The sequence below is a fragment of the Agelaius tricolor genome, unplaced genomic scaffold (genome assembly GCF_023055355.1).
Source record: "Agelaius tricolor isolate 1412-34295 unplaced genomic scaffold, bAgeTri1.0.p SCAF_7, whole genome shotgun sequence".
Lineage (NCBI taxonomy): Eukaryota > Metazoa > Chordata > Aves > Passeriformes > Icteridae > Agelaius > Agelaius tricolor.
The window spans coordinates 36,536,537-36,563,454 of NW_027269267.1; the positions used below are offsets into that span (position 1 = coordinate 36,536,537).

Sequence of the window (26,918 nt, forward strand, 5' to 3'; positions counted from 1 at the left end):
TCAAAGTAATTGTGGGGTTTGAAATAGGTCTCTTTCTTATAAAATATTTATTATTACTTGAAGCCCAGGAAGACATAGTTCCATATGTTGTTAATTATAGCTTCTATTAAAAACCAAAATCTTGCTGAACCTCTTTGTGCTTTTGAACATTTAGTTAATATCAGTGTTACAGGGAGAAAAATTAATGGGATGTTAGATTCATTCTGTTTATTTGCAATTTTCAATTTATTTTTTTTTCAGAAATCACTTACAATCTGTTGAAAAAGCAGAAAAACGTAGTCCTTACCCTTTGAGGTTCACCTAATCTCCACCAACTGCATCTGTACCATTTTTCTAATTTAGCATTCAATTCTTAAGAAATATAAAGTGATTTATATAAAATAGCATGGTTTAAAAAATAATGTAATGAAGTGCAGTTGGGTTAAATAATGAAACAAAATGAAACAAAACAACTCTACATTCTAGCCTGGATCAAAGGAAATTTAAATTATGTACTGGGGTTTTGCTCATTTTCCCCTCTTAGCACAAATGGGCTTAATTGAACTCAGCTAAGTTACTAAAAACTAATACCTCATGAGCAATCTAAACAATGCAATTTATTTCATCTTATTCTTCCAACTGGAGACTTAAAGTACAACAGGAAAAGTATGTTTGTGGGGCTGCACCAGGATCTTTGATATTTCTGTTTCTGTATTAACAGTATGAAGTTGCTATCAGAGCTCAGGCAACTGTTTGATACAATGGAATTTTGCCAAGAGCTGTTGCAGTATATTCTCCATCCGTAAATATTAGTCACACCCTCCCCTGTTGAACTGTGAGATGAACCTGGTTTCTTTGAGGCACAGGCCTGTACATTATAAAGGGAGTTTTAGAATGTTCTACATCTCAGTATTTATCTTACTTGCTTCTCTCATAGTTGGAAGTAATTTGTTTTTACTATATATAAATACTTAACATTTAAAATAAGCTGCCTCTTTCTTCTTAAAGACTGCATCTAACAAGGATAATTATATTGATGCAATCACACTTGTAAATCAATTTGTTACTAATAAATTACTATGAATATTAGGAAAGTAAAAATTGTTATACTCAGCAATAATCTGAGCACTTCTTATTACTGGGACTTTGATGTTGGTAGGAAAACAAGTAGGTATTACTAGATAAGATTGCAGAAAATTATTTATAGCTAAAGATACCTATAAAATCCTGATATTTTACTTTTTAAAAAAGCAGGTAGACATATATAAGATAGAATATTATGTTTTGATGTCATGCAGACTGCCCAGCTGAAAGGTATATCTTTTATAATTTAGGAAAAGAGTTGTATGCTTGTTTCTTGGGCTTGAGCTTTTAAAGGATCTCCATTTCTTGAACCCAAATTCTTTTGTCCCCCATATGGAAAATTATAATTTGTATTATATTGGTACTTACTTGTATTTGTATTAAAAACATCTAAGTGTTTTGAAGTTCAAGTTGTGAGGTAAATAGTCTGCTAGACATGTTTTGCTTTTCACAATTACATAATATTAAGGTAGCTGTTATTACGTATGTCATAGTGCTGTCAGTATGCAAGATATTTTGCTTGGATTTAAAAAGTTTGTTCATAGTAGGACAGAAATTCATCAAACTGAGTTCTGTGCAGAGTAGAACAGTTGGCACTCAGTAAAGATGGAGCCCACAGGGAGGCATCCATGAAAGAGATTTAGGGAGACAAAGCAATGTTGTTGAATTTACATCCAAACCAAACACTCTGAGAATATTGCAGAGACTTTGGAAAACCCTCTTTATCAGCAGAATCCTCTCTATCTACCTACAAAATTCATAGCATAGGGATTTTGAGCTAACTGAGTGAATAACAGAGAAAAAATATTGGTTGTGTGAACACTGGGGGCAAAACTGGAACACTGGGCCAGCTGCTGCTATCAGCAGTTTGTGTTTGGATCAAATTTTACTCTTTTAGTACTTTTTAGTGACACACTTTATTTAAAATGAAATTAATATCTGAGCACTATGCATCCTTGTGATGCAAAGACCCTTATTGGCTGGGTGTGCATATGTATGATATTTTAAAAGTGTGAAAATAAAACTACAATAGAGAGTAGAAAAGTTCAGATAATTCTGAACATTGTTTTATTCAAGGATAGGCCATCTCCATGAGACTTAGTGATTACAGGCACTTTTTACCAAAAAATGTATTAAATAGAAAATTCAGATGAGTGTGTAAAATCCTGAAGTGTTCAGGTAAGTGGTATGATGCACATTGAAACAAGATTTAAATACTTCTGTTTTCTAGAGGAAAAAATATGAAGCCTAAGGGGTAGCAGATTACTTTCTTAAACCCATTTTTTGTGTGGGTAGCTTTAGCAAGAGGAGCCCACATAATGCTGATAATAGATAGAAGAGATGGAAAGGGAAATATATTGAGGGGCTGTTGAGGTGTAAAATAAGAAAATTTGAAAATTATGTTGTTATTATACTCTATCACAGTAACATTTTTCATATTAGCTACTATGTGCACTGCAGTAGTTTGGAGACACCTGAATGGCTTTAAACTGATGTTCAGTAGGGCAGAGGTTCATGTGATGCTTGCACAGCTGTTTCTTCAGGGGTACAGTTCCCAAAACCAGCCAGTTGAAAGCCAATATTCACTATCTCAGCTCTGTGATGAAGCCTTCCCTATACTTTTAAAAGCAGATCTATTTTAAAAGTACATTTAATGCTGTCACACAATTTCTAAGCTGTTTTCCATATTTGCAAAATAAATTGTTGTTATATTTGAATATAATATATATGTATATATAATACTAATTCATGTGTTTAGCTGTAGTTTACTGCCGTTTTTCATTGATTAATAAATTTCCTGTGGAAATTCAAATTAAAAAAATTAAGGTGATGACTCTGGACAATGTCCAGTGATGAATAAAACTCAATGTTTTTGAAGTTAAAATATAAATCAATGCAAGTCATTTTTTTCTGTAAACAGCAATTCTAAACCTTATTCTCTGATTAAACCCAAGTAACAATGCATATTTTAATGAGACAGTACCTTTGCCCGGGTTTTTGTCTCCTCACAGCCATGAAGGAACAGACTCTATAGCTGACCTGGCAGACGTTATTGTGGTATTAAACAACTTCAGAAGCAAAATTATCAAAGTTCAAGTATGTATGCAGTGTTTCCTGGTATGAAATGAGACTTCTGCTTATGTGTCTCAGGTTGTATTTAATGGAAATATATATACTGAAATATATAATTTAGATTTTGTATAATTAAAGAGAAGGATGTGCAAATTCATGTAGTTAATTTGATCCAATCAGGTTATACTAATTGTGTGGGAGATTTGTTAAATAGCTGTTAAACATAGATAACATTTATCTCATCTAGCTCGAGGTGCCCAAGTGTGTAGTCTTTGTGACTTAAATCCCTTTCTGCTTAGCAGGAGAGAGTCCAAAGGACTGCTCATCCCTGCTCATATATGGATTTAAATCAAGAGAATGACCTCTTGAGACATCCATTTCTCTCCAGTGAGTAAGGACAAATTTTACACAAAGTCTAGATTCCAGAATGGAAGTCAAAATCAGTTGTGTTGAATTTTACCCTAGGCGACCAAATTTGTGTCACCAAAATTACATTACTTTCATTAGATGTATCAAAACAGCTAATGAAGCACCACTTACAGAGGAGAAAGATCCTCATAATACATTATATTTCCCACTATATATTTTAAATATTTTTAAAATATTTGTAAATATTTTAAAACACCAGACATTACTCTCTTCCCCAGTCCTGAAAGTTTCCAGAAGCCAGGGAAAACGTAAGACTCTGGAGCATGATGAGCCTGTCTTTAAACAACAGAGAATGGGTAAAAGGGTGCCTAATTTTCCTATTTTGTGCCAAAATAGGAATATTATTTTATGTGAAAGGTGGTATGTGTATTAAGCTTATAACTAGAATATGTAAGCTCTGCCATTCACTTGAACTCTAGAATCACTTCACTGATCTGTAGGATGTGGCTTCAGGATAGTGTCGACAGAAATCTATGTTAGCTTGACAATATAAACATGTGAAATTAATATGATTAGATTCACACATTCAGGGTGTTAGAAGCTATTTGGTTTTCAAAAGCAATTTGATTTCTTTTAATCAAGGAAATTGAGGTGGTAAATGAAATTAATCTTGAGCCATTACAAGCATCTGGATAAGACAGCAGAAATTGCTTAAGTTGGATGCAAGAGCTTATGTTTCAGTGACAAATTTGTCACTTTCTCCCTGTGAAGGGCTTATGAAAATAACAATTTCCTCTCAGGTGACTTCCATTGTGACATGCTATCCTTCTTCCAGCTAATGGCTGGATCATAAACTTGTGAGGGAGGAAGATGAGAGAAAATTCACCACGTTTTTAGTTGTTGTTTGATAAAGATGTGCAGAAGGCTTGAAATGTGCTGGCTGATTTATTAATCACCATACTTAGTGGCTCTAGCCAGTTAGTACACCATAGTGAGATATCACAATACAAGTAGTAATTACTATCAACTACCTTCCCAACTTGCACAAAGACCTTTATTTTATTGACTAGGTACAGAAAAAGCCTGATAAAGTGAATGAAGAGCTTCTTACAGATGGAGCAACAGGAAAAAAAGGAAAGGTGGAATCAGTTGCAAGGTAATGCATAACTTAATTCTAATTCAGCTGTTCCAGGACATGTTTATTATTACTCATAGCAAGTAAATTTTCTTACTTGATACTGATACAAATGTGTAAAAAGTCTCTCCTAGAGATTTATAATGTAAATAAAAAGGGGGAAAGATAAGCTATAATGTCATGTAAATCTCCTTTTTTATTCTCTTCTTAATCTATCCTTTGTATTTCCAGTTTCTCTTCATTTTCTCCTTTGGCTGTTTTTTCATTTTGTTGTGGCAGGGAATCAGACTCAATGTGAAAATCTCAGCTGGTTATGTGGTACTCATGTATGTCAAACTGAACATCAAAAAGCAGATCAATGCTGCTTGTCTGCTCCTGGACATAATTTATAAAATCTCAAGTGTTTTACCTTTTACTTTAAAGTTTGTGTTCTTTAAGTAATTGTAATAAGTATCTCAAGCATTACATTTGGGGCTAATAACTTTGTAGTATTTCTAATTTGCTGTTTTGAACAAGACTCAAAAAAGGTTTTATTCAGTTTTCAGTAGCTTAGGCAATGGTTGTCAGTCACAGACTGCTAAAGAAAATAAGGAAAAGGCATAGCAGTTCTACTTCATCTACTAATCACTTGGCTCCAGTCAGTCCTGTACACACACCTCTCTTGGTAGATCCAGGACTGGCTTCTGTTCCAGCTTTAAAATGTCTCATGATGAAGCCTCTTGTGCCACAAGTACCTTCAGACCTGAGATTATATTCAGTGTCTGTTGCTGATTTTATGTTTATCACCATTTATCCACAGATGATTTTACTGTTCCAGTGTAATAGAATCACAGTGTGTTAAGGGTTAGGAGCAGAGCACCCTTGAAGATCATCCAGTCTCAAACCCCCTGCCATGGCTAGGAACACCTCCCACCAGACCAGCTTGTTCAGAGCACCATCCAGCTTGGCCTTGAACACTGCCAGGGATGGGGCAGCCACAGCCTCCCAGGGCAGCCTGTTCCAATGTCTAACCACCCTCACACTAAAGAATTCCTTCCTACTATCTAACCTAAATTTCCCCTTTTGCAGTTTGTACCCATATTGACTAGATTCAGAGACCTTCCCAGACTACTATGCTACAACTCTCTAAAATTTCTTCCACCCTGGATCCACATAAGGTGCCTCCTCTGAAGAATGATGTTAGTTGAAGGAATTTTTCATTGACTTCAAACTTCCCACTTCTAATTGGCTGTGTCAAAGGATGTATGTGCAGAGATCAAAATCTTGTCTCCCTCTAAGAAGGTTACAAGGCCAGAGATCTCTCAACCTTCCAGGTCTTGCCTTTTATCACAGTGGCATTCATCATGCTCTGAGCTTGGCTGGCCCAAGGAAGCCCCTCATGCAGTGAAGTTTATTTGCTCTTCCCAGTGATTCAAGGTTGTGGCTCAGGTGCATGATTTGAGGCTGCCAGCCTTTTGCCATCTAGGATCCTGTCAAATACCCTTCCTTTTTGTTATCCCAGAATGAAAAGAATATCCACCAGCACACTGTTCACTACAGGAACCCACATGTGCTCTAAAATGGGAGATGTGTATACCACTTTGCCCAAGCCCTTTCCTACCTGAGCTGCCCTTCTCTATCTGACTGCTTTTCCCACATGACCTTAAAGGTCAGCCCAGCAGTTTTGGGAAATTTCTGCTTTCTCTAAAGCTTTGCAGAATCAATATTTTCAAGATCCTTGCATCAAACCCTGATTTTCTCTTTTCACATGTGATGGCTGCTTTATAAAGAGCTTGACACTCTTTCAATCCTGCTATCACTAAATATAAGACATGGGACAAAAAGTCAGGAAGAAAGGAGACAGACTACTTAGACCTGTGAGCTGCAGTCTGTTTAGCCTGTGAGGGTTCAGTGCTGCTTGAGAGGTTGTCTGTCTTCTTTGAAGATGCCACACCATGCTGACAATGCCACTCCACTGATGTCTCTCTCTTTCACCATGCCTGAGTGAATAGAACGTGGGTTTCTCAAAAGATTATTCACACCACTTAAACACATTGCAGCCTCTCAGCTATTTCTGAGCTTTCAGCTTTGTATCGGTGGAGTGATCTGAATTCTTTTGAATACATTGGAGATCTGAGACTTGTCTTAGATGCTCTTAAAGATTATGAGGATACCTATTTTTACACTTTCTAAAGGATACTTTTAAAAGGGATATAACCAGAAGAAAAAGTAATAGGGTGACTCATGCAGTCTAAGTGTGTGAGGAATGACTCATCTCACAAAAAAGACTATTGAGGTAAATTTCCAACAGTATCAAATGGCTTGATAACCATTTGATAACTGTAACCAATCTGGCTCTGCAGTTCTGAGATCTGTGAAGCAGTGCCTGAGGGAGACTGCAGCCACCATCCCCTGCCTCTGTGTGCTGGAAGGCAGCTGATTAAAAAAACCAGCCCTGGCAGACATTGGTATTCAAAACAAGCAAAGAATGCTGTGCAGCAGAAACAGAAACCTCTGTACAACATACCTCAAATACATAGGTTAGTGTCTAGGGAGAGGAATCAGAGTAATCTGAAGAAGAATTCAACAAGTGTTACAAAAAACACTGGGGAATCCCATCACCACAGACCTCTGAAAGTTATGAGAGTATTTCGGGGAAGGTTATAACTCCTAAGCCAAGGCATGTGCAGTGGAAGTAGAATCCAAGTGTATTTGTTTACTGCAGGATGTGTATTTCTTTTGTGTATTATTTTTTTGATTCTCTATGAGCTTAATGATAATTTAGTAGGACTTTTTTCTGCAGAATTTTAACTTTATATAATTATTTATAATAATTCTTAGATTTTCAGAAGAAATTCCAGCCGATGAGAAGGAAAAGAAAAGTGATATTCTTAACATTTTTTCTGTTGCTTCAGGCCATTTATATGAACGTTTTTTAAGGTAAGGAAAGTTAAAAAGGGAAGCAAGAATTTCATAGCAATACTCTACGTTTTCTTACTAAAACCAAGCAACCTAAAGAAACGGACTTTTTAAACAACATCCAAATAATAAATTTTCAAAACTGAGAAAAGTTGTATACAGTGAGAACTAAATTAATCTTTAAGAACAAAATGATTCAACATACAGATGTTCAAAAATACTATTATTCTTTGAATGTCTTTCATGTATGAAGTACAAACATAAAAGATGAAGTTCAGCCTCTCTGTATACAGACACAACAGAAGTGACTTCATTAGAGTTGTGTCTATTTGTGTTTCATACAAAGTGGATTTACTACATGGACATATGGCCTTACTTATCTCGGAGTCCTTTCAATAAGGAGTGAGTGCTTTTAAGGAATTCTTACAGTGTTGCCTGATCTCTTCACAACCATCTGTGTTACTTTTTTGATTTGAGCACTGGTGATTTGATGGCTGAGTCATCTGAAGTTGGAGCACTGTGGTTCTTTCCTTCAACTTGCAACCACCTTCATAAAGGGAAAGACACATTTACTTTAAAGGAGAAAAAGTAATCTTAAACATCATACTTGCTGCTTTGTCTTATTTTCGAGTTCATTATGTCTTGATTTTAAGGCAGACTTGACTTCTTGTAAGGCTGTAAGTCACTGCTTACACCAAACAAAGGGCATGATAGTGAAAAATAATTGAACCCAAAACAGGGATTCTTACAGTTATTAAGGGTTTTCAGAAGAGGGTCTGATTCGAACTTTGCTTTTTTTCTTTTAAGCAACCTGTTAAACTCAACCAGTAGATTCTAAAGGAAGTTATTTCAGTGGCCAAGTTAATATTTAAGGTACTAACCATTATCTGATTTAGTCAGTCACCTCTCCTAGAATAAAACTTGTTAATAGATCCACTTTTGAAATTGTTCCTTCTACTGTTGCTTAGCCAATCTGGATCAAATAAGGCCATCTCAAAGTGCCCTTGAGCACATGCTCTTTAAAGCTTTTAATTAGAAGTAGATAAAAATTTCTACTTAAATTGGGTTAAAGAAATTATACTTAGAGTTTTAGTACTTTCTAAGTGCAGTTGAAATTTAATGACACGTGTGTATTTGTTTGTTTATTGTAGACTTATATTTCCACAGAATAATGATGCTTTCTGTCCTGCGCAATACAAAAACACCAGTTAAATTTTGGTTTCTGAAAAACTATCTCTCCCCAACATTTAAGGTAGGAGAAAATTCTTCCTCTTTTTTTTTTTCTTTAAAATTTTAAGTGATTTCTTTTTAATTGCAATTGACTAATTATATAATTTAAATTAAATTTTCACAGTGGAAAATAATCCCTAAATCTATTACATAGCAGTGTTAGGTATAAGGCTCTCCTCTTCTGGGACTTGAAGCCCAGTGATACATGATAATAATTTATTCTCTTTTGATAGTCTCCAAGAGCTTGCATGAAAGGCTATTCCTATATCATAGAAATTATATGTCTATTCTATCCCTCAGTTTAGCTGAGGATACTGCTAAAACTAAGGGATCATTTTAAGTAATAAATTACATAGTCAGTAAGGCCAACACAGCTGCAGCTGCCTTGCAGCATTCCCTTCTTTTCCTTTTGAGTCCTTGTGTGTCTCATATATGTGCACCTGATGGATTTTTCTTCTTCTTTTTGTTCTTCCAGGATGTAATTCCTCACATGGCTAAAAAGTATGGATTCAAATATGAGCTGGTCCAGTATAAGTGGCCCCGCTGGCTTTATCAACAGACAGAAAAACAAAGAATTATCTGGGGTTACAAAATTCTTTTCTTGGATGTTCTTTTCCCTTTAGCTGTGGATAAAATAATATTTGTTGATGCTGACCAGGTAAGAAAAGATAATGGCATATTACTGTATGAGGAATTAATTTGGGCTTAAATTGATCCAGTTTCATTCTCTGTGGTCATTTTATTCAGATGTTGGTCTCTGTTGCAAAGAAAGACTGTTGCAATTGTACAAACAGAACCAATGGTGTTGCAGAATGTAGATGCAAGAATTTCACTGGTCTTCAGTCGTGTGACATTAAGAGTTGTCCTAAATTGTCTGTGTGGAGAGACAGGCACCTGGAGAGATGTGTGTGATCTTAAAGCTGCATTTCACTGAAAGCATATTGGAGTGATTCCATCTCTGGGCTGATTGTGAGAGGAATTCTCCACTATGGCCAGTGTCTGAGGTGATTTGGACCATTTGAACAACTTCTAGATGGCTGAAATTCTTCAACATTAATCCTATCTCTGTTTTAAATTTGCATGCAGTCCTTCATTCAGGAATGAACGTTGTATAATGGTACTGAAAGACAAAGTGCTGTCACAGATGAGTTTATTACAAGGTTATTAAAAACCTTGAAGCAAATTCTGACGTATTTTGGTCCTTTTCCAAAGCTCAAGAATAAATTAAACTTGGGTGTAGCAATGCAGACTGCAACTCCCTGCAATTTCATCTGGATACACCATCTGGGAACACTGATTGTCTGTCCTGACTACTGTAAGGCCTTCTCTGTGCTCCCAAATAGCTGTAACATTTTTTACCACTGATAAATTACATAAGTGGGGTTTGATGGAAGAAGGATTGATTAACAAATAAAGGACATGTGTAAAATGTCATTAAAACCTCTTTTTTGAAAGTACTTTACCATTAGATACAAGGATTTTTCAAATGATGCAGTAATTTTGGAATGCCCAAGGTGGGTAACAAAGAAGGAGGATTCTTTAGAAGGGACATGACTGGTAGATTTCAAAAGTTATGTTTCTTAATTAAGGCATTTTGTATTGGCCAACCAGAAACACTGGTCTGTGAATTTAAAAAATATTGCCAGTTTTATATAACTTATTCAATAAATGTGTTACACAGATGGCCACTGTTAATAATATAATAAAAAAATAATAAATAATTTTTGGAACAATAATTTGGTAACTGTCTCCCAGTGGAATAGTTTCTTTATACCCCACTGATGTAGTGTCTGTAGCTTTTTTTAATAAAAGCTAAACATTGTGAAGCCTGCTGCAATCCCTACCCTCATAGAAAGAGTAGTAAAGTCTATTCTTGTTTAGATTGTGAGGAGTGACCTGAAAGAGCTCAGAGACCTCGACCTGAATGGAGCCCCCTATGGCTACACTCCTTTCTGTGACAGCCGCAGGGAGATGGACGGGTACCGCTTCTGGAAATCGGGATACTGGGCTTCACACCTGGGCAAGAGGAAATACCACATCAGGTGGGACAAGCCCTTGCACACTGCTTGTGCACTCTGGGAACTGGATTGAAATCTGGGTGTTGGTGTTGGTCACTGAGCCATTCAAGAGCTATTCTCAGTAAAGGCAGGAATTCTGATGACATATTGATTTCACTGTTTTATGGTGGTTTCAGCCACTTAATAAAGAAAAATATCCCTTCAGGATGGGAACATGTTTTATTTTCTCGTTATTTTTATTACTATTGTCAAAAAGAGGGTGACCCCCCCCCCAGAAATCTTACTACTTTGGTTTTTTATTCCTTTTAGTGCCTTGTATGTTGTGGACCTGAAGAAGTTCAGGAAGATTGCAGCTGGAGACCGGCTTCGGGGCCAGTACCAGGCTCTTAGTCAGGATCCAAACAGTCTGTCAAATCTAGATCAGGTATATATGGTTTTGAGCAGTTTTGGGTTTATTTTCTTTATCTTTCTCAATATGTATGGAATATCTTGTATCTCAGCATAAATGTTACATAATTGCAAAGCTGTTTGCCATTTACTGCTGTTTTAGCCTATTTTCAGGAGTGCATATGAACACAGCTCAGAAAACTGCTGATTTTTTTTAATTTAAAAATGAGATATAACCCCAATTACAGAACTTTTCACCTTTATTTGTAGTTGTTCTGTGTGCATTTATGTTTTTCTGATGATAACCCTATATTCTGATAATGGTAATTATATTCGTGTTTACCAAGAGCTTGTTTTCCTTTTTCTTCTTTTTTTCCATTAATGTAAATTCAATTTTCTTCCGTAAGTTAACTGCAAATGCACTCTGGTGGTTGTTGTACGTGGTCACCTTGGAGTGGCTGGAGTTTGTCTCACTTTGGGTGAACCTCAGAAGGCTTCATAAGTGAGATTGTCCCTGCTTTTGGTGTTTCCCTTGTGGAATTACTTAAGCACAGAAGATTTTTACCTGCCCCTAGCAGCAACAGGATCCTATGGTAGCAAAGCCCACATTGCTCAGTGCTTTTCTACACCCCTGCTCTGCAAGCAGGTTTCTCTCTTACATAAAGACATTATTACTACTTGCATTTTTTTCTCCAGAAATAAAAGTAAAAATTGAAAATAGGAGTTCTTATGATACTGGAGAAAGAAAAGTGGGAATACAGCTACACTAAAAACTCAGACTAGACTGGACACCTGGAGCTGGTGCAGCCTTCAGCTGTATGTTAAGAGCAAAAGGCTGAAATAACAGCAGCAGTCAGAGTTCACATCTTTCTGGACAACAGAATGAATTCCTGGCTCTGATCACCCATGCAGAGTCCTGATGTGATAGAGCTGTGTGTTCTCCAAACACAGTCTTACCCACATGCACAAGGTGTCTTTCTGAAAGACCTTTTAAGAGTCAGAGGTTGCAGGGTTTTCACCATAATGCTGGTTTTCAGAAAATTGGTTTTATCTAATGTTCTCAAAAAATTAAAACTTCTCATTTTAAGATTCTTATATTTCCAATTACAGCTTTAATACATGATAGCATATATCTCCTATTAGCCTGTTGGATCAAATCAAAAGCCACTTAAGCACTAGATGTTAAGGTAGCTAACTCTTGGCAGAATGGAATTGGAATTACTTTGGAAAGTGAATATTTCAAAGTAGTATTTTCATAATAATCTGGTTTGACCATATTGACAGGAGCTACTTGCTGTCTTCATTGCTTCTTCTTACACAAAATACAGCAATACTCCTAGAAATACAAACCACAGTGCAATGTATTGGAGACCTGGAGAGCTTTCATCTACTGATGAGGATGCATTATAACTCTGTTATTACTATTTTTGTTTTAAATACCTGTCTGGAGTGCTCACTGCTCTTCTCAAAGAAGCAGCAATCCCAGCTCTCTGTTAATCTTCCAGCAGTGCCATCTTCATGGGTGGCAGTTAAGGTTCTTAAACCACAGAAGAGAAGTAGATAGAAGGGGAAATGATGATTTTAACTGCAAAGGAGAATAAGTATAGAACTCCTAGGGAGAAAAAATGACACATCATAAAAACTAGACTTCCAGTACAGTAATTTTGTACAGAGCAGTTTTTGTATTTATTCTTTTTTTTTTCATTTACTTTAAATCCTGAAACTAACAGCTGACTTTCTACATTTTACTGCATGTAACAATTTTTAAATTGACAGCTTCTAAAAGTACTGCAGTAATTCAGGAATTGTGATTTCATTTAGAAAGTCAGAGAGGCACAACAGAAAACCAGTCTTTCTTCTTTTGGAATTGAAATGGTGGTAAACCATTCCAAATGGTGATCAACATTCCAAAAATTATAAGTTATAAAAAAAATAAAGCATTTCAATTAATGCTGAATGTCTTGGCTCTCCATATAATTTGATGCAATTCTTTGGTACCAATGTCTGTATTTCAGTTAAATTATACATCTTTCATAATGCAGCAATATGTGCTATTTTATTCTGTCACATTTAGCAGTGTGACTTGGCAAAATAAGATGTGACTAACACTTGAGTGCTGACATTTATTCTGAAATCTAATGTAAGGTTGCACACGTGAGGGTGCTTACCAATGGATGTGCCAGTTACTGCCCCTGCTCTTTGCAGCTCTGGCCAGAGCAGGTGCAGCCAGCCTGAAACCTGCCTGAGGAGTTTCTCATTTATGAATGCTGTTCTCTGCATTCTGCCAGATCTTGGCCCAGAGTTTTCATGACAAGATTTCCTGACTATATAATAAAGGTCAAAAAAAAAAAAAACCCTAGAAGTAAAGTAAGGAACTGAGCCAGAATAGCAGTTTAAAGCTTTTCCTTCTCAAGCTCGTTTCTGGAATCCATTTTCCTAGAAGCCAGCTCAACTCAGAGTAGTGGCATAATCCTGCATTAGATGTTTTTTGAGTCAGGGTTGTTGGTTTTTTTTTCAAGGAATGGAAAGCTGGTTTCTATTCAATGCTAATTTATGATTTTACAAAATTTGTACAGGATCTTCCCAATAATATGATTCATCAAGTAGCCATTAAGTCTCTCCCTCAGGAGTGGCTTTGGTGTGAAACCTGGTGTGATGATAAATCCAAGAAAAAGGCTAAAACAATAGACCTGGTGAGTTGATCCTGATTTAGATGAGTTGTACAGATGAAAAATTTTGCTGTGATTTCTGGGGCATTTCAGGTTGAATGTGTTTCATGTCATGAAGCCAGCCTTGCTGGAAGGCACTGCAACATTGCATCCCTTCCCCTGAAACATTTTCTCCAGAGACCTCTCCCACTTGCTCTCTACCAAATCTGCTTACGTTAAAGCTGAAAACTGTACCAAAAAATTCAGTGTTATCTCTTAACCAGATGGGATTGAGGCTTTTCATGCCCATACATGTATTTTCCTTATAATTTTTCCATAGTCAGCCAAGTTACTGGAACTGTGACAAAGTGCTGTTACCTGTCTGGGCACTATGGGCTGCTCTTGTTCTCCCCACAAAGAAGGTTCCTCCAAAACCTTAACATTGTCATGGTTTTCTTGGTCTGTTTCATTGCTATAAACAGGAGATAAAGCAGAGTTTTAAAAGCATAATGCTCAGGACACTATCCATGTTTAGGAAGAAGAAAGTTTCTTTCTTTGGGAATAGAAAGAGACAAAAATCTTTTCCTGTCATTATTATCCCCATCCCATTTTTCCTCATTTAGATTTTTTGACAACACACATACACTATTTCTGATGCTTTAGCTATAATTTGAAAGGAAAACTGACAGTTGGAACTTGGTGTGATTTTTCAGTATGCAAATAGTTTTCTTTGTGTCTTTACAGTTGTTAGAATGAGTTTATTTGTGCTTTGAAGACAGGTGCTCTCTGTTCAAAACCCACATCAGGTTCAGTTTCAATGTGCCAATGTCAATCTTGCATCTCCTGGGCAACTTTGTCTAAATTTTAGTAGTGTTGTGCCAGCCATGTCTGTGCTATGCTGACAGTCAGCAAAAAGAAAAGTATTTACAATTCATTTGAGCTAAATTCTCTGAAAAGGTGTTATTTTCACATTGGCTTTGTTCACATCTAATATGTTTTAACCTTTCAGTGCAACAACCCCCAAACCAAAGAACCAAAACTAAAGGCTGCTGCCCGGATAGTCCCTGAATGGGTCGATTATGACTCTGAGATCCGAAACTTAATACAGCAAATTGAAAGAGAGAAGAAAAATCTAACATCATTATTTCAAAAAGGTAATTTAGATGCATATTCAGCTGTTAGCTTTTAAAAATAAAATATCAGTCTAGTTGAAATTAAGATTGGGGTCAGTAGGTACAAATCTTGTATTTGTGTAATTTCCCTTGTTGTTAGAGAAATGGTGTGGGGTTTGATAGTTGTGTGATGCTTCTTTCCACAGGAGTTACACTGACAGCAAACCCTCTTGTTTCATGCCAGAATCTAAGAGAAAGCTCAGTGGTCCTGTTCCTGCACCTCAAGCACAACCAACAGTCACATTATTTTGGCCACAAATATTAAGTAAAGCACATTAGCTTAGACTTCACTTGGATAATCTAAAGCTCATGTTTATTAAGCATTTGGGGACTGAATAATAATTTGCCTCTGCATCTCTCTCTCTAGGTTTATCTATCCAAGCCTTTTTGCACTAAATTCTATTTTAGTTAGTTTGGGGTTAAGGTTTGGCTTTTTGTTTGGTTGGGGGTTTTTGTTGTTGTTTTGTTTGGCTTTTTTTTTTTAAACTAAAATTGTTTTCAACTAAATAATTAAATAACATGAAAGCCCCAGACAAACAAAACCTAAAAGCAAAAAAAAAAAGGCACAAACACATATGCAGGACTCCCAGTAAGACTTGACTTCTTGGAGTAATGTAAAACAAAATGAAAAGATTATCTGAGCTCTCAAGGTTGAAGAAAAAATGAGCAGATAAATATTTATAAGTCTTGAGTGGAGGAACAAATTCACTTTTCCTTTTAAAGAATTCTTAGTGGGTTTTATTCTTTGTGAAAGCTTTTGGTCAGCTTGTAGCAAGGCTCCAAAAATGAAGTTCATGTTCCTGAACAGACTGATTAGCAGGAAATGGAAAGTAAAAGGCTTTCTCCACATCTTACAAACCCAGGCACTGTCTGTGTGTAACTCTTTTGTGTATTTTTCCCTTTGGCTCCAGGGCTCAAGCATGATGAACTTTAGCACAGCCCGTGACCAGCAATGGTGACAGCTCCAGAGTCTTCTGGGAAGGACTGAACAGAATTTACAGCTGTTACATTGGCACTATTCGCAGCATTCTTTAATGTGAAGTCAAATATTTTATAACTTAAAGTGTTATTTAAAACATTTTAAATGCAATACAAAATGAGAAATCCACAGGTACTTGGGGGTTTGTGGTTTTTTAAGTGGCATGGAGCAGCTTTCCCAATGGCTTTGTTTTTCTTTTCCTTCTCTAAAGTACAGTTTGCCCAGAGGACTTTGGAATATAAAGGAAGATGTGTTCAGGATTGTCAGTCCAGGGGAGGACACACACATTAAATATGTACTTGAAAACTGTTTTGTGCATATTCCATGCATTAGGCTACTGTATTTAAATATCAGAAATTTTGATTATATGCCCATAGTTTTGTCACTCAAGAAATGCTGTGGTCACAATAAAGAACTTCATAAAATATAAGATGTCTAATTTAGACCATACAAAGATAACTCCACGTGGAAGCTAAAGCAAGGAATGACAGTCTTCATTTATTATGCAGGATTTCTGCACTCTTAGAGATTTTTAAAATTAATTTTTGATTCTTAGGCTGCTTTTGGCCACTTAAATAGTGTATGATAAAATTCCATTATGGTTTTGGTTGAGGTGATTTTCTGACCAGCATACATTGTATCAGAAGGTCAGTACCTGAAAGCTGCTTCTACTCACTTTTGATTATCATCATTCTGTTTATAACTGAAAATAATAAAATACATGAGTATTTTTTGACTATCAGTGGTGTCTCCTGTAATTTTCTAAACCTGTACTCACAAAACTGTTGCTTTAATGGGATACTGACATTTTGATCCCACAGAAATTGCAGGGAACAGTTCTTACAATACACATACTTGAAAATGGGGAATTTGTGTCTCAAAGTGAAACCTAGTGCCTTAAATACACACCCTGTTGTTCAGGCTGTGCTAGTTTCAAAATAGGATTGCATGAGACCACACTTTCTTATAGGAAGCCTTCCAGTTTAAATGCTTGAATTTACACAAGACCATGTAATTAGCTCTAAGTGGGTGAATCAGCAAGGATTGCACATTATTTTCCATAGCAGCAAATAACTGAATAAACAATTAGAGAAATGAAGCAGATTTTGTATCCACTGTCATTGTCCTCAGCTGGTGGTTACTTACCATTTCTTACTGTAAGAGCGAGTATTTAAAATCACGTTGCTGATATTTTTCAAGCCATATTACTAAGGAATGGGAGACATGCAGATTTTTTTACAGCTCTTTGTATTCTCTGTGGTTTTACCTTTATGTATTTTGAACAGTTCTAGCATGTCACATACAGGTTTTTAAAAGTCTGTTGAGAGATTTCCTTTTTATGAAGTACCCAATGGAGTATTTCCTGTGCAACCCAATAGCAAAAGTCAGTAAAGCCTAATGTCAGTTCCCTTTATGTCTGACCCATTTCAGTGCAGGAGCTGTTTTGTTATGCTTGTTCTCTTAATTACTGTGGGATATCATGCACCATTACTAAAAATTCCCTGCATAACAAGGAAGTAACTGATTTGCCATAGCAGAGGACAAAAACCTCCAAACCATTATTCAGCTGTTTGCTGCATTATTTTATTTTATTTTCAAAGTATTTTTCAGATTTATACTTCCATCCTGCTGCCTGACTCTGCAGCAGCATTTCACACGGATCTGCCTTGGTATTCCAAGGAAAACTTGCTTTAGGAGAGAAGTTAAAGGTTTTTTAAGAAACCTTAGTTGTCTTTAATTATGATTATCTATGTGAGCATGTTCTGCAATATAAAAAGTGGATAATTCATGCACTGATTTCATGTTCATTTTCTTTGTAGCATCCTGTTCTTTTTAAAATTGGTTTACCTCTACTGGCTTTAAAAAAAGAAATGGTTCTTTAAATACTATTTCCTTGAGATTGCTTAAATGATTAGAATATAATTTTATAAATGTAATTTGCTGGAGATAATTTTGAAGATGTAAAAGGTTTCATGCTATTTTCTAGTGTTTTCTATATTTGTACAAAATGTTCTAGTTGGTTTTTTTTCCCTGCAAAATACTAGTTTCAAAGAAAGCTTTTTTTAATATACAATGGTTTATAAAATAATAATAAAATAAAATAAGAAAGGTCCCACAAACATATTCACTGCTTTTTAAAGATCTCTTTAAGGCAGCACTTTGAGTCATTAGCATGCCTTAATCCTAAATCCATGGATTGTGTATGTTGTACAAAGTATTAAAAGGTTCCTCTGGAGAAACAAAGATGGATTATTTTCTGCTCTCCCTTTTTGTATTACACAATTACCATTCCCTACTTGGCTAATAGAGCCAAAGAAAAAAAATGGCAGCAAGTCCTCAACTGCCTTTCCTCTAAAGTGTTTTTGCAGGGAAGCAATAACAGTGTTCAAATCAAGGCATCTGCTGTGAGGTGAGATGTAGAGGTGCAGAGAGAGATTGTTTTTTATTTCCAGTCTTTGTGCTCTGCCCTGTGAAAGGGATGAAAACACATGCTGCTTTAGAGTGTTGCCAAAACATGGCACAACTCAGGAAATAAGCAAAAGAATATTTGAACTATTCAAATGAAAGGGTTTTACAATTTATATTCCTATGACAGTGTCTTTTCTATGTCTTGATCTTGAGATCAGGTGGTAAGTTTAACAGAAAATGAACAAACCAGGCATTAGTGCAGTATTGTTGATGAGCCAGAGCTTTATTTAGTATTAAAAATATTTCTCAGTAATGTTCCTTTTAACCCATTCCCTGAATCAAGTACTTGCCTTCAGTCTGAGATTTCATGGAATCACAGGATACCAGATTGGGAAAGACCTCAAGAATCACCTGGTCCAGCCTTCTTTGGCAAAAGCACAGTCCAGGCAAGATGGCTCAGCACCCTATCAGGCAAATCTTACTGTTCCAACACTGGGGAATCCAGCATTTCCTGGGGATATTCCAAGGGCTGGATGTTCTCACTGTGAAATCAGCACTCAACAGAGCTTCTACAGGTGCTGCAGTTAACTTCTATACAAGGTTCTCCTCCACACAGAATGTGGCTGCTTCCTTCTCTTCCTGTCCCCCACCTGCAGAAGTGCCCTGTGCAGTCCTGCACAGCTCCAGCTTCAAACCTGAAGAGCAGCATGAGGAAAGAAGGGAAGACAAATGCACAGCTATGCTTTCTTGTCATCATAAATATCTTTATTGTGAAAAATACCATAAAATAATTCCCACAGTTCTAGAAAAAACAGTTCTTGCTTTGTAGATTTATGATTCCATATAAAGACATTTTATAATTTGAAACATTTGATAAATCTCTGGCTAACTTTACTTACCCTTCTTAAAACATGAAACTGCTACTTAGTAATTTGCTGAGGGCAAAAAAAAATTATTCTCCCAATTATTTTGTTACGGCTTTATGGATAAAAGTGTGTATTACAGAGCAAATAATACCTTACAATAAGGCACTTTTAAATATAACTAACCTGCTAGGCTATCCTGGCTAGTTTCCAGCAAAGCTCCTATAAATCACGGCCCTAAACAGAAGAATAATTCTTGTTCCAAACACCAGTCTGAAAACTGAAATGATAACAAGCATTAAGGTTTGTTGTTGTTTTGGTTTTTTTTTAAGTTTAAACTAATACATTTTCTGCATATGTCACAAGTTTGAGCTCTTCAGTTTGCAATTCCCTTCAAATCTCTTATAATACTGATCAATTATCATATCAGTATTTTACCAGGTAAAATATGCTCCCCCCACCTTCATTTTAAAACAAGTTGGAAACGAGTTTATTAAAACTGAAAGAACTCCACAGAGAAAGTTTGCATCTACATACAGGCCAATGATGGGAACAATGTTTCATGCACATCTCAGGGTTGACAAACTACCGGGACATTTACTTCAATGTTCAGTTACTGAACATTATTGCACTACAGACACCCACGAATAAATAAAAGGCGAGTTCAGCTTCCTTGCGTGTCGCCTGCACCATTAACACTCAGCATGGGACCAGCACTTCCTTTGCCAGAGTCACATCAGGAAATGCAGCGCCAGAGCTGGAGAGCCTTGCAACATAAATGGTTTCTTTTAAACACAACTTGGTCTGGTTTCCCAGAATACCTCAATGCCCTTCAAAACAGCACCGGGGTGGTAACACTTCTTGTGCACAGCAGCTGCTCAATACTAGAAAGCCTTGTTCTCCGCTGTTGCGTTTTGCTATTGTTTCCAAAAACCTGTCTTCCAACAAAAGGAATCTGTGAACAGCAATCATGCATCAATCATCTTCTACTGACTACATTCAAGCTTTTTTGTTCTTAAAATGTAATTTTCCCGTTCCCATTCATTCATTTTCAAAATGCACACTGTCCTTTTTTGTTCGTCTCTGTCCCGCTGCCTCCGAGAAACAAACCCACACTGCTCCAACATCAGTGCCTAGTATGAAGAATTTACTCATGAGGGAACATCTTATTCCTTCTCTATACAAAAAAAAAAAAGAAACCTCAGGAAACAATTCTCTCAGCTCGAGCTTTTAAAGCTGCACAAGGGCAGTCCTTTGAAAGAGAACTTATTTCCAGCAGTCCCCTGGCACACAAGCACAGCTGTCTGTAGTCTTTACTGTGACTTCGCACAGCCCTGCCACTCCTGCATGTACGCAATCGGGCACATCGCTCACGCTGCTCATTCAATACTCATTTTAAAGCAGCCCCTGCTGGAGAGAACAAGGCAATACACAAGTGTTCCAATGGCTCACACACAACCCAGGGCTAGCACAGCTGGGTGGAGCTCACCCCTCAGGGCGGAGGGCTGACAAGAGCCGCAGGAGGACACGGACAGCTGCCCCCCACAGCTACCTGCCCAACCTTAGGTACTGCCAGCAAGCAGCAGGGGCACAGAGGCCAAGCCCACGGGGCAGCAGGCTCCTCACTGTGCAGTCAGTTCCTATGTCTGAGCCCCAGCCCCTGAGAGCTGTGCCAGCCTTGAGCGCTCTCAACAGCCCTGAGCATCTCCAACACTTCGAGCCAAAATATTTCCAACAGGTCACAAGCACAAGTTGAACTTGTAGAAAGTCATTCAACTTAGTGAACATCCAACACTGGAGTTTAAGAGGCTGCTGTGGTGGTTTTGTACCATAAACCATTAGAAATCACCATACAACCTCCTCAGTTTGAAGATAAATTTGTGAACACTGAGCTTTAAAGTGCTGTTGAAAAACATTTTACAAAGCTGCATGGCCTCACAATTATATTGGTGAAGTACTTGAGGCAGGAGCCAAGGGTTCTACTTCAACAGCAACTTCACCTACAGTAAGAAACCCCTCCCTTTCAGACTGAAGGCCTTATTTGCTAATTTCATTTGTTTTACTGAGGCTGCTTAGGTTTTCAAGTGCCAGGAGTTGAAGCAAGAGAAGACTTCTATCAACTGATTATTGTTTTCCAGTTAAAATCCAATCAAGAGAACACTGATGAACTGTAATTCTTGCATTCCAAGAAAATGGCTGCTGATGAAACTCAGTAATTATGTCAGTAATTATGACAGATGCAGTTACAGAATGAGAAGACTCCTCACTCCTACCAGCTGCAGCCCTGGTACCACCACACAGCGCATTCACACAACTCCAACAACTACACCAAACCCATTTTAAGTATGTGCATATAGAAAAAAATTAGAAACAGACTTTTGGCTAGTGGGAAGTGAGTCCCTCTTTTTGCACACAGCTGTCTCTGCAGTACCGATGCTATTACATGAAACATAAAATTACTACAATTTCATGTAGTACTAACTCTCTGTTGCATCATCCAGCAGAATTGAAGTTGTATTGCATGGTAAGGCTGGAGTTAATATCACATTCCTGCAGTACACTCACATCACAACCTGTTTCAGTTCTGACTTTATCTACAGAACCAACAAATTGCTGCAGAGTCAGGGAAATATCACATCAAATTTTCTGCTCAAATTTGAAGCAGATGTTTTGTTGAAGTGCAAACTACTCAAAAATGATACCTAAACAAACACCCAAAAATCACATTAAGAAAAGAAGCGTTCTGAAAATCGAGTCTTTCCCCCCAACCCCACCTCACTGCTGACAATTCCACCAAGGAAGTCATCCCAATTAATTTCAGGTTAGTGAACAACAAAGTGAGCAGTATTTCAGCTACAGTTACCCCCAAGCACTCTTTGTCCAGAGCAATTGTTGAGACTGGTTCAGTGCGCAGCCTCTTCCCCACCCTTGGCACTTCCATCACCAATCCAGCAGGTGGCCACTTGGGTTTCCTCTGAAAAATACTGGGAGATGGATCATTCTGCTGAGCACAACCAACAGTTTGTTAACGTAGAGACTACTGTAACTACCCTTGCCATGTTTATTAGGCCCCAATCCACAAAAATATTTACATGCATTTTTATCTTTAAGCATATACTTGAATTCTAAATTTAAAGTGTTGTCCTAAGTAGCATCTTACTGTTTTTTCCATCCGTAGGAATAAACGTGTCCTGCATATCCACAGCAAATACATAGGCAGCACAACCCCCATCAGTGTGAGCTTGTCAAGCTCATCACAAATCAAACCCAACAAAAGAAAAAAGGAGCTTTCTTCTAGTGCAGTAAGACTCCGGGTTAAGGACAACATTATAGAAATTAAGATTTTGGGTCTTGAACAGAGAGACTTTTTATTTTTCAATGAATTAAGTAAAAAACAGCAGCAGCCACCCAGAAACAGTCTTGGCTCTAACTGAAGTGAAATTTGAATGTAAATGGTCCTCCTCCAGAACCAAAGGGGTTGAATCCTTGCCACGTGTTCCAGCTCCTGTGGAAAGGGTTGTTGCCGCCCTGCTGACTCTCCGCATCCAATGGGTCCTCTCCCGCATCAAACTTCCGCCTCATTTCTGGAGGAAACAAAACCAAGGTGGAATCATGGCACAGTAATAACAGGGCTTCCCCAGAGTACTTCAGCTGCTGCTATAATCTAAATGCAGTTTGCAATAGCACTTGAAGCAGAAGGAGACACACATATCCTTGACATAAGTATATCCAGAGTTGGTCAATCCTAGACACCTTCAAAATATAATTTCTATTTGACTTTTAACAAAAGTCATTGAGTCACAATAAGTACAGATTACATCTGACTTCATGCAACAGACTTGATACAAGTGTTAGTGTACTGCTTTCTCAAGATGGGTAAGGGCAGAAAGGGAAAAAGGGAAGCTGAAATGCTTATTATGACTTACACGTTTGTTTTGACCTTGATGTAAAAGAAGTAATTAAAATAAGAAGCCACTGCATCATTACCTGGGTCAGTGAGGACTTCTTTAGCAGCTGCAATATCAATGAATTTCTTCTCTGCTTTCTTTTTTTCTTCCTCACTCTGGAAGTTATCAGGGTGCCACTGGGATGCCAGCTTTCTGTAAGCTTTTATGATTTCTTGCTTTCGAGCATTTCTAGATGAATAAAATTACAGATAACTTCATTTTCTGATTGCCCAAATGCCACACTAATGAAGTTTAAAATAAACACTGAGACACCAATTAAGGACATCAGAAAAGTTATGAGGTGATGTTAACCTTCTTCAAGTGGCATTGAGGACTCTTTACACAAAACAAAGGAAGCAAGCTGCAACCTTAAGCAAAGATTCTTCACTCTCTCCTTCACCACCCATATACTTCTCTTGGAAAGATGCTACTGCCAGTGACTGCAGAATATAGTTCTCAGTCTGAGGAATTTGCCATCAGATGAATAACAAAAAACAGATCAAATTAGTTCCCAATTGGAAGGACGACCAATACTAGTTCAGAACTTTGCTTGCTCCTCATTATCAAGGGAAGTTGTTCAGTCAGTCCTTCCAGATCTATCACACTATCTGCCACAATTTTTGTTACTTTTAGTAATTCTTGCCAGTCTTATTTCTTCCCCAACTCATCCATATGACTCAGGGTCATCTATACTAAGAATTTCTTCCCAAAGAATTTATTTCCTCTCTTCTTGCTGTTTTTCCATTCTTTCTAAAGGAATTGTAAACAAATGCCACTTTACAAGCTGAACATTAAAAATTAGTACAGCAGAAGAGTGAAGATAGCAAGATACAGAACAAAAATTAACACTCAGCAGAACAAATTCAAGTGATCAGCCCTAGAAGTACTGGTTTAAATAACCATCTTTCACATCATCATATCTGGAATTAGTATCTCACCTTTTTACTCCCAGGATTTTATAATAATCCCTCTTCTGTGATTGCTTCAGCATTCTCTGGGCACGTTCCAGCCCTTCCCGAATCTGTTGGTCATTTTCACTATTGGCTTGAGCAGTCTCATAGTCTTTAATAGCTTTTATAGAAAAAGTCAATGAAAAAAGGTTTCACTACTCTACAAACTTCCAGTTAAAGAATTCAGCCACTCAACAAAACTGAAGCTATGTCATTAACATACAGAAACAGCAAAACTTTACTTTCAACATTACATGTTTTGGGAGTTTTTTCTTAAATTAGAAAATCATGGAATAGAGGAAATTCACTTTCACACATTAATTAGGTAATTTTCTTTCTTTAGGTTCATCACACTTGTGGGAAATGAAAAAGAAGGGAGGGTACCAATGTAGGTCACACCAGTCTCTGGACGTTACTACAAACACAAGGATGAACATAATGCATATCCTGGACTGGGATGAAGAAACAGAAACCAAGAAGAAAGATTCAGCAATTATTAGTTGAAAAGCTCACTGCACATTAGTCCCACATTGTTGTTCAACTGAAGGATGAATTAACCAGAGTCCTTAAATGAATACTCATTTTTCTCCCCCAGTCTGCACTCAATCAACACAATAGAAAGTCTCTTCCTCTTTAGTGACTATAAAGACAGATTTCAGACTACCAGTAAGTTCATATTGTTAGCAAAAGGCAAATATTGGCTTTTTACACCTCTGCATGCATAATATGCAAAGTTATATTTTAGGGGTTTTTTTCCCAAAGGCATGCTCTCACTTTTATATCAAGAGTTTCATTTCTCAGGAATGAAAGGAAGAGACGACAATTTTTAAGACATTTGAGGTCTACACTTCTTTACTTAAATTCTAGTATTATTGCAAGTGCTTAAGACACCAAGTTGATATATTCTTCAATATCAAAATCTATCAAGGGAAGCAAGCTGAAGTCTTTAATAAGACTGCTCTTCTTTCACTGATACAATAATCCTCAAGCTCTCATTCGCAGATCCAAGTCTCTTAAGTTTCTCAAGTTAGACAAAGTACTTGCATCAGATTATTTCCAAGCAGATGCTATTTCTCAGCAGGTGTTACATTTGTTTTTCACTGTTTCTGAGCAAGACAGCAGGAAGTGCTAATGAATTTGTATTACCCAGACATCTGATACCACTGCAATCTTGTTTCAGTTACTGAAAAAAACCCCTCCAAAAAGTATTGCCAGAGCCCAAACAATTTCCTAGGCTACTACAAATCAAATGAAATTTCTATTTATTTTCACATCATAGGACACTGCCTTTGCTGCTTAAAGCATTCTGGCTTCTACTTGTATTTTTAATAATTTGTCCAGTCATTAAAAAAAAAAACCCAAAACAGGAGTGTGCACTAATATCTGTGCTGAATATATGCTATCAAAACTAATAAAAGCAGTGAAAATGCAGGGATTTCATTATGCTGCTTTATTACACCAATAATGTTAAGCCCCACTGAACTTCATCTGCTTCAGGTAATACTAGGAGGAGCTAGGAGAATGTCCTGCCAAATGCAGCTTAGATTGCTCAGCCTCACTGAGCACCACATCACCTACAGCACCATCGTGGAAACCTGCTCAGGGGTCAACTACCTGCCATGACAGTATTAGATTGCTCTTCTTTTTTTCTTAATCAACTTCTTTATTTAAGGACTGCAAGCATTAAGCACAGGGGAAGGTGTTTCAGTGCTGCACACTGCAGAAGGAATGCATCCAGCACACTCTGCAAGTACACATTGCCCTTTCCCTCTTTAATTTTGATGGCACACTTCAGTGTAGGGATTTTCCTCTTTCAGAGAGCTAATTGCTCTCTCCATCTGAGGGGTGAAGGTTGGAAGCAGGTGGAAAAGGATGGCAACTTCATGACCACAAGAAGTTTGCTATAAAGCCAGGAGACTTATTACTAATTCCTGGTATGTCAACTGAGATATTTAATCAATTCTTTTGAGTCACTATTTCTAAAAGCAGTAGTACCTCACAAGCAAACAGAAGAGTCACTGCTGCTTCTTACTGGCCTGCTATTTCAGGAAACTTCCATTCATCCTGCTCCATGACATGAAAGGAACAACTATTTTCTAATGTCACTTCCAGTTTAAATACTTCAGTCAAATCTAACTCTCATTATTTCAATACAAGAATCTTCATGATCTCTCAAAAGGTAATCATACTGTATCTCTAAACAACTTTGCTGGCTTTGGTATCTTGCCTGAGTTTTTCAAACGGTGACAGATTAATTCTGTATGTGGAATGATGGCCAATTTCCCATCAAATATAAGTAACTGCAGACAACCTACATCCATGCCAAGACTGTTAGAGAAGTAACAGAGCCACTTTACGCTCTTACTGAAACCTCTACAGTAGTAAAGTAGGGAGAGGAAAAAAAGAAAACACAAAAATTAGTACGTTTTGACCAACTTTGAAACAGCAAGGCAGGTTTTTCCTTTTTTGACAAAACTTGTGCTCTAGACAGATAGACTCCTGTACTTATGAGGTATGCCAGAAATGGAGTCATTAAACATCTGTCTCCATAGACAAGCCCTGGATCCCATGTGATTATGAAGTAATTAAAACCATCTCATGAACACAGCTATACAAAGTGAACTGCATCTTGAATACTTAACAATAATCACCTTCAAAGTTCTGAATTACAAGTACTTTGAAATTTCCTACCTTTAACAGGAAAATAGGTGCCTCCAGCTTGAAAATATTTTTGAGGGAAGAATGAGAATCATTTTGCCCCTTTAAATATGAAAGTAC

The 26,918-nt window shown here is 37.2% G+C and overlaps 2 protein-coding genes across 4 annotated transcripts in view; one reads left to right on the plus strand and one right to left on the minus strand.

The window, feature by feature from the left end:
• The window catches only part of UGGT2 (UDP-glucose glycoprotein glucosyltransferase 2), a 75,103-nt gene extending 58,390 nt beyond the window's left edge, over positions 1-16,713 (plus strand). The window contains exons 30-39 of one of the 2 annotated variants that reach the window (XM_071430964.1): positions 3,075-3,159; positions 4,575-4,660; positions 7,460-7,558; positions 8,705-8,789; positions 9,243-9,425; positions 10,649-10,809; positions 11,095-11,209; positions 13,749-13,865; positions 14,830-14,974; positions 15,904-16,713. In XM_071430964.1, coding sequence (XP_071287065.1) covers positions 3,075-3,159; positions 4,575-4,660; positions 7,460-7,558; positions 8,705-8,789; positions 9,243-9,425; positions 10,649-10,809; positions 11,095-11,209; positions 13,749-13,865; positions 14,830-14,974; positions 15,904-15,926 — 1,099 coding nt within the window. In that variant the 3' untranslated portion in view covers positions 15,927-16,713. Of the gene's footprint in view, positions 1-3,074; positions 3,160-4,574; positions 4,661-7,459; positions 7,559-8,688; positions 8,790-9,242; positions 9,426-10,648; positions 10,810-11,094; positions 11,210-13,748; positions 13,866-14,829; positions 14,975-15,903 lie in introns of those variants that run through there. The other variant, XM_071430965.1, reaches the window with a different exon arrangement.
• A 1,931-nt stretch (positions 16,714-18,644) lies between these two features.
• The window catches only part of DNAJC3 (DnaJ heat shock protein family (Hsp40) member C3), a 31,163-nt gene continuing 22,889 nt past the window's right edge, over positions 18,645-26,918 (minus strand). The window contains exons 10-13 of one of the 2 annotated variants that reach the window (XR_011679756.1): positions 24,129-24,261; positions 23,231-23,379; positions 19,430-22,827; positions 18,645-19,075 (exon numbers count right to left, since the gene is read on the minus strand). Coding sequence is in view for 1 of the 2 variants with exons in the window: in XM_071430966.1 (XP_071287067.1) it covers positions 22,670-22,827; positions 23,231-23,379; positions 24,129-24,261 (440 nt within the window). In the remaining variant the exon portion in view is untranslated. Of the gene's footprint in view, positions 19,076-19,123; positions 22,828-23,230; positions 23,380-24,128; positions 24,262-26,918 lie in introns of those variants that run through there. The other variant, XM_071430966.1, reaches the window with a different exon arrangement.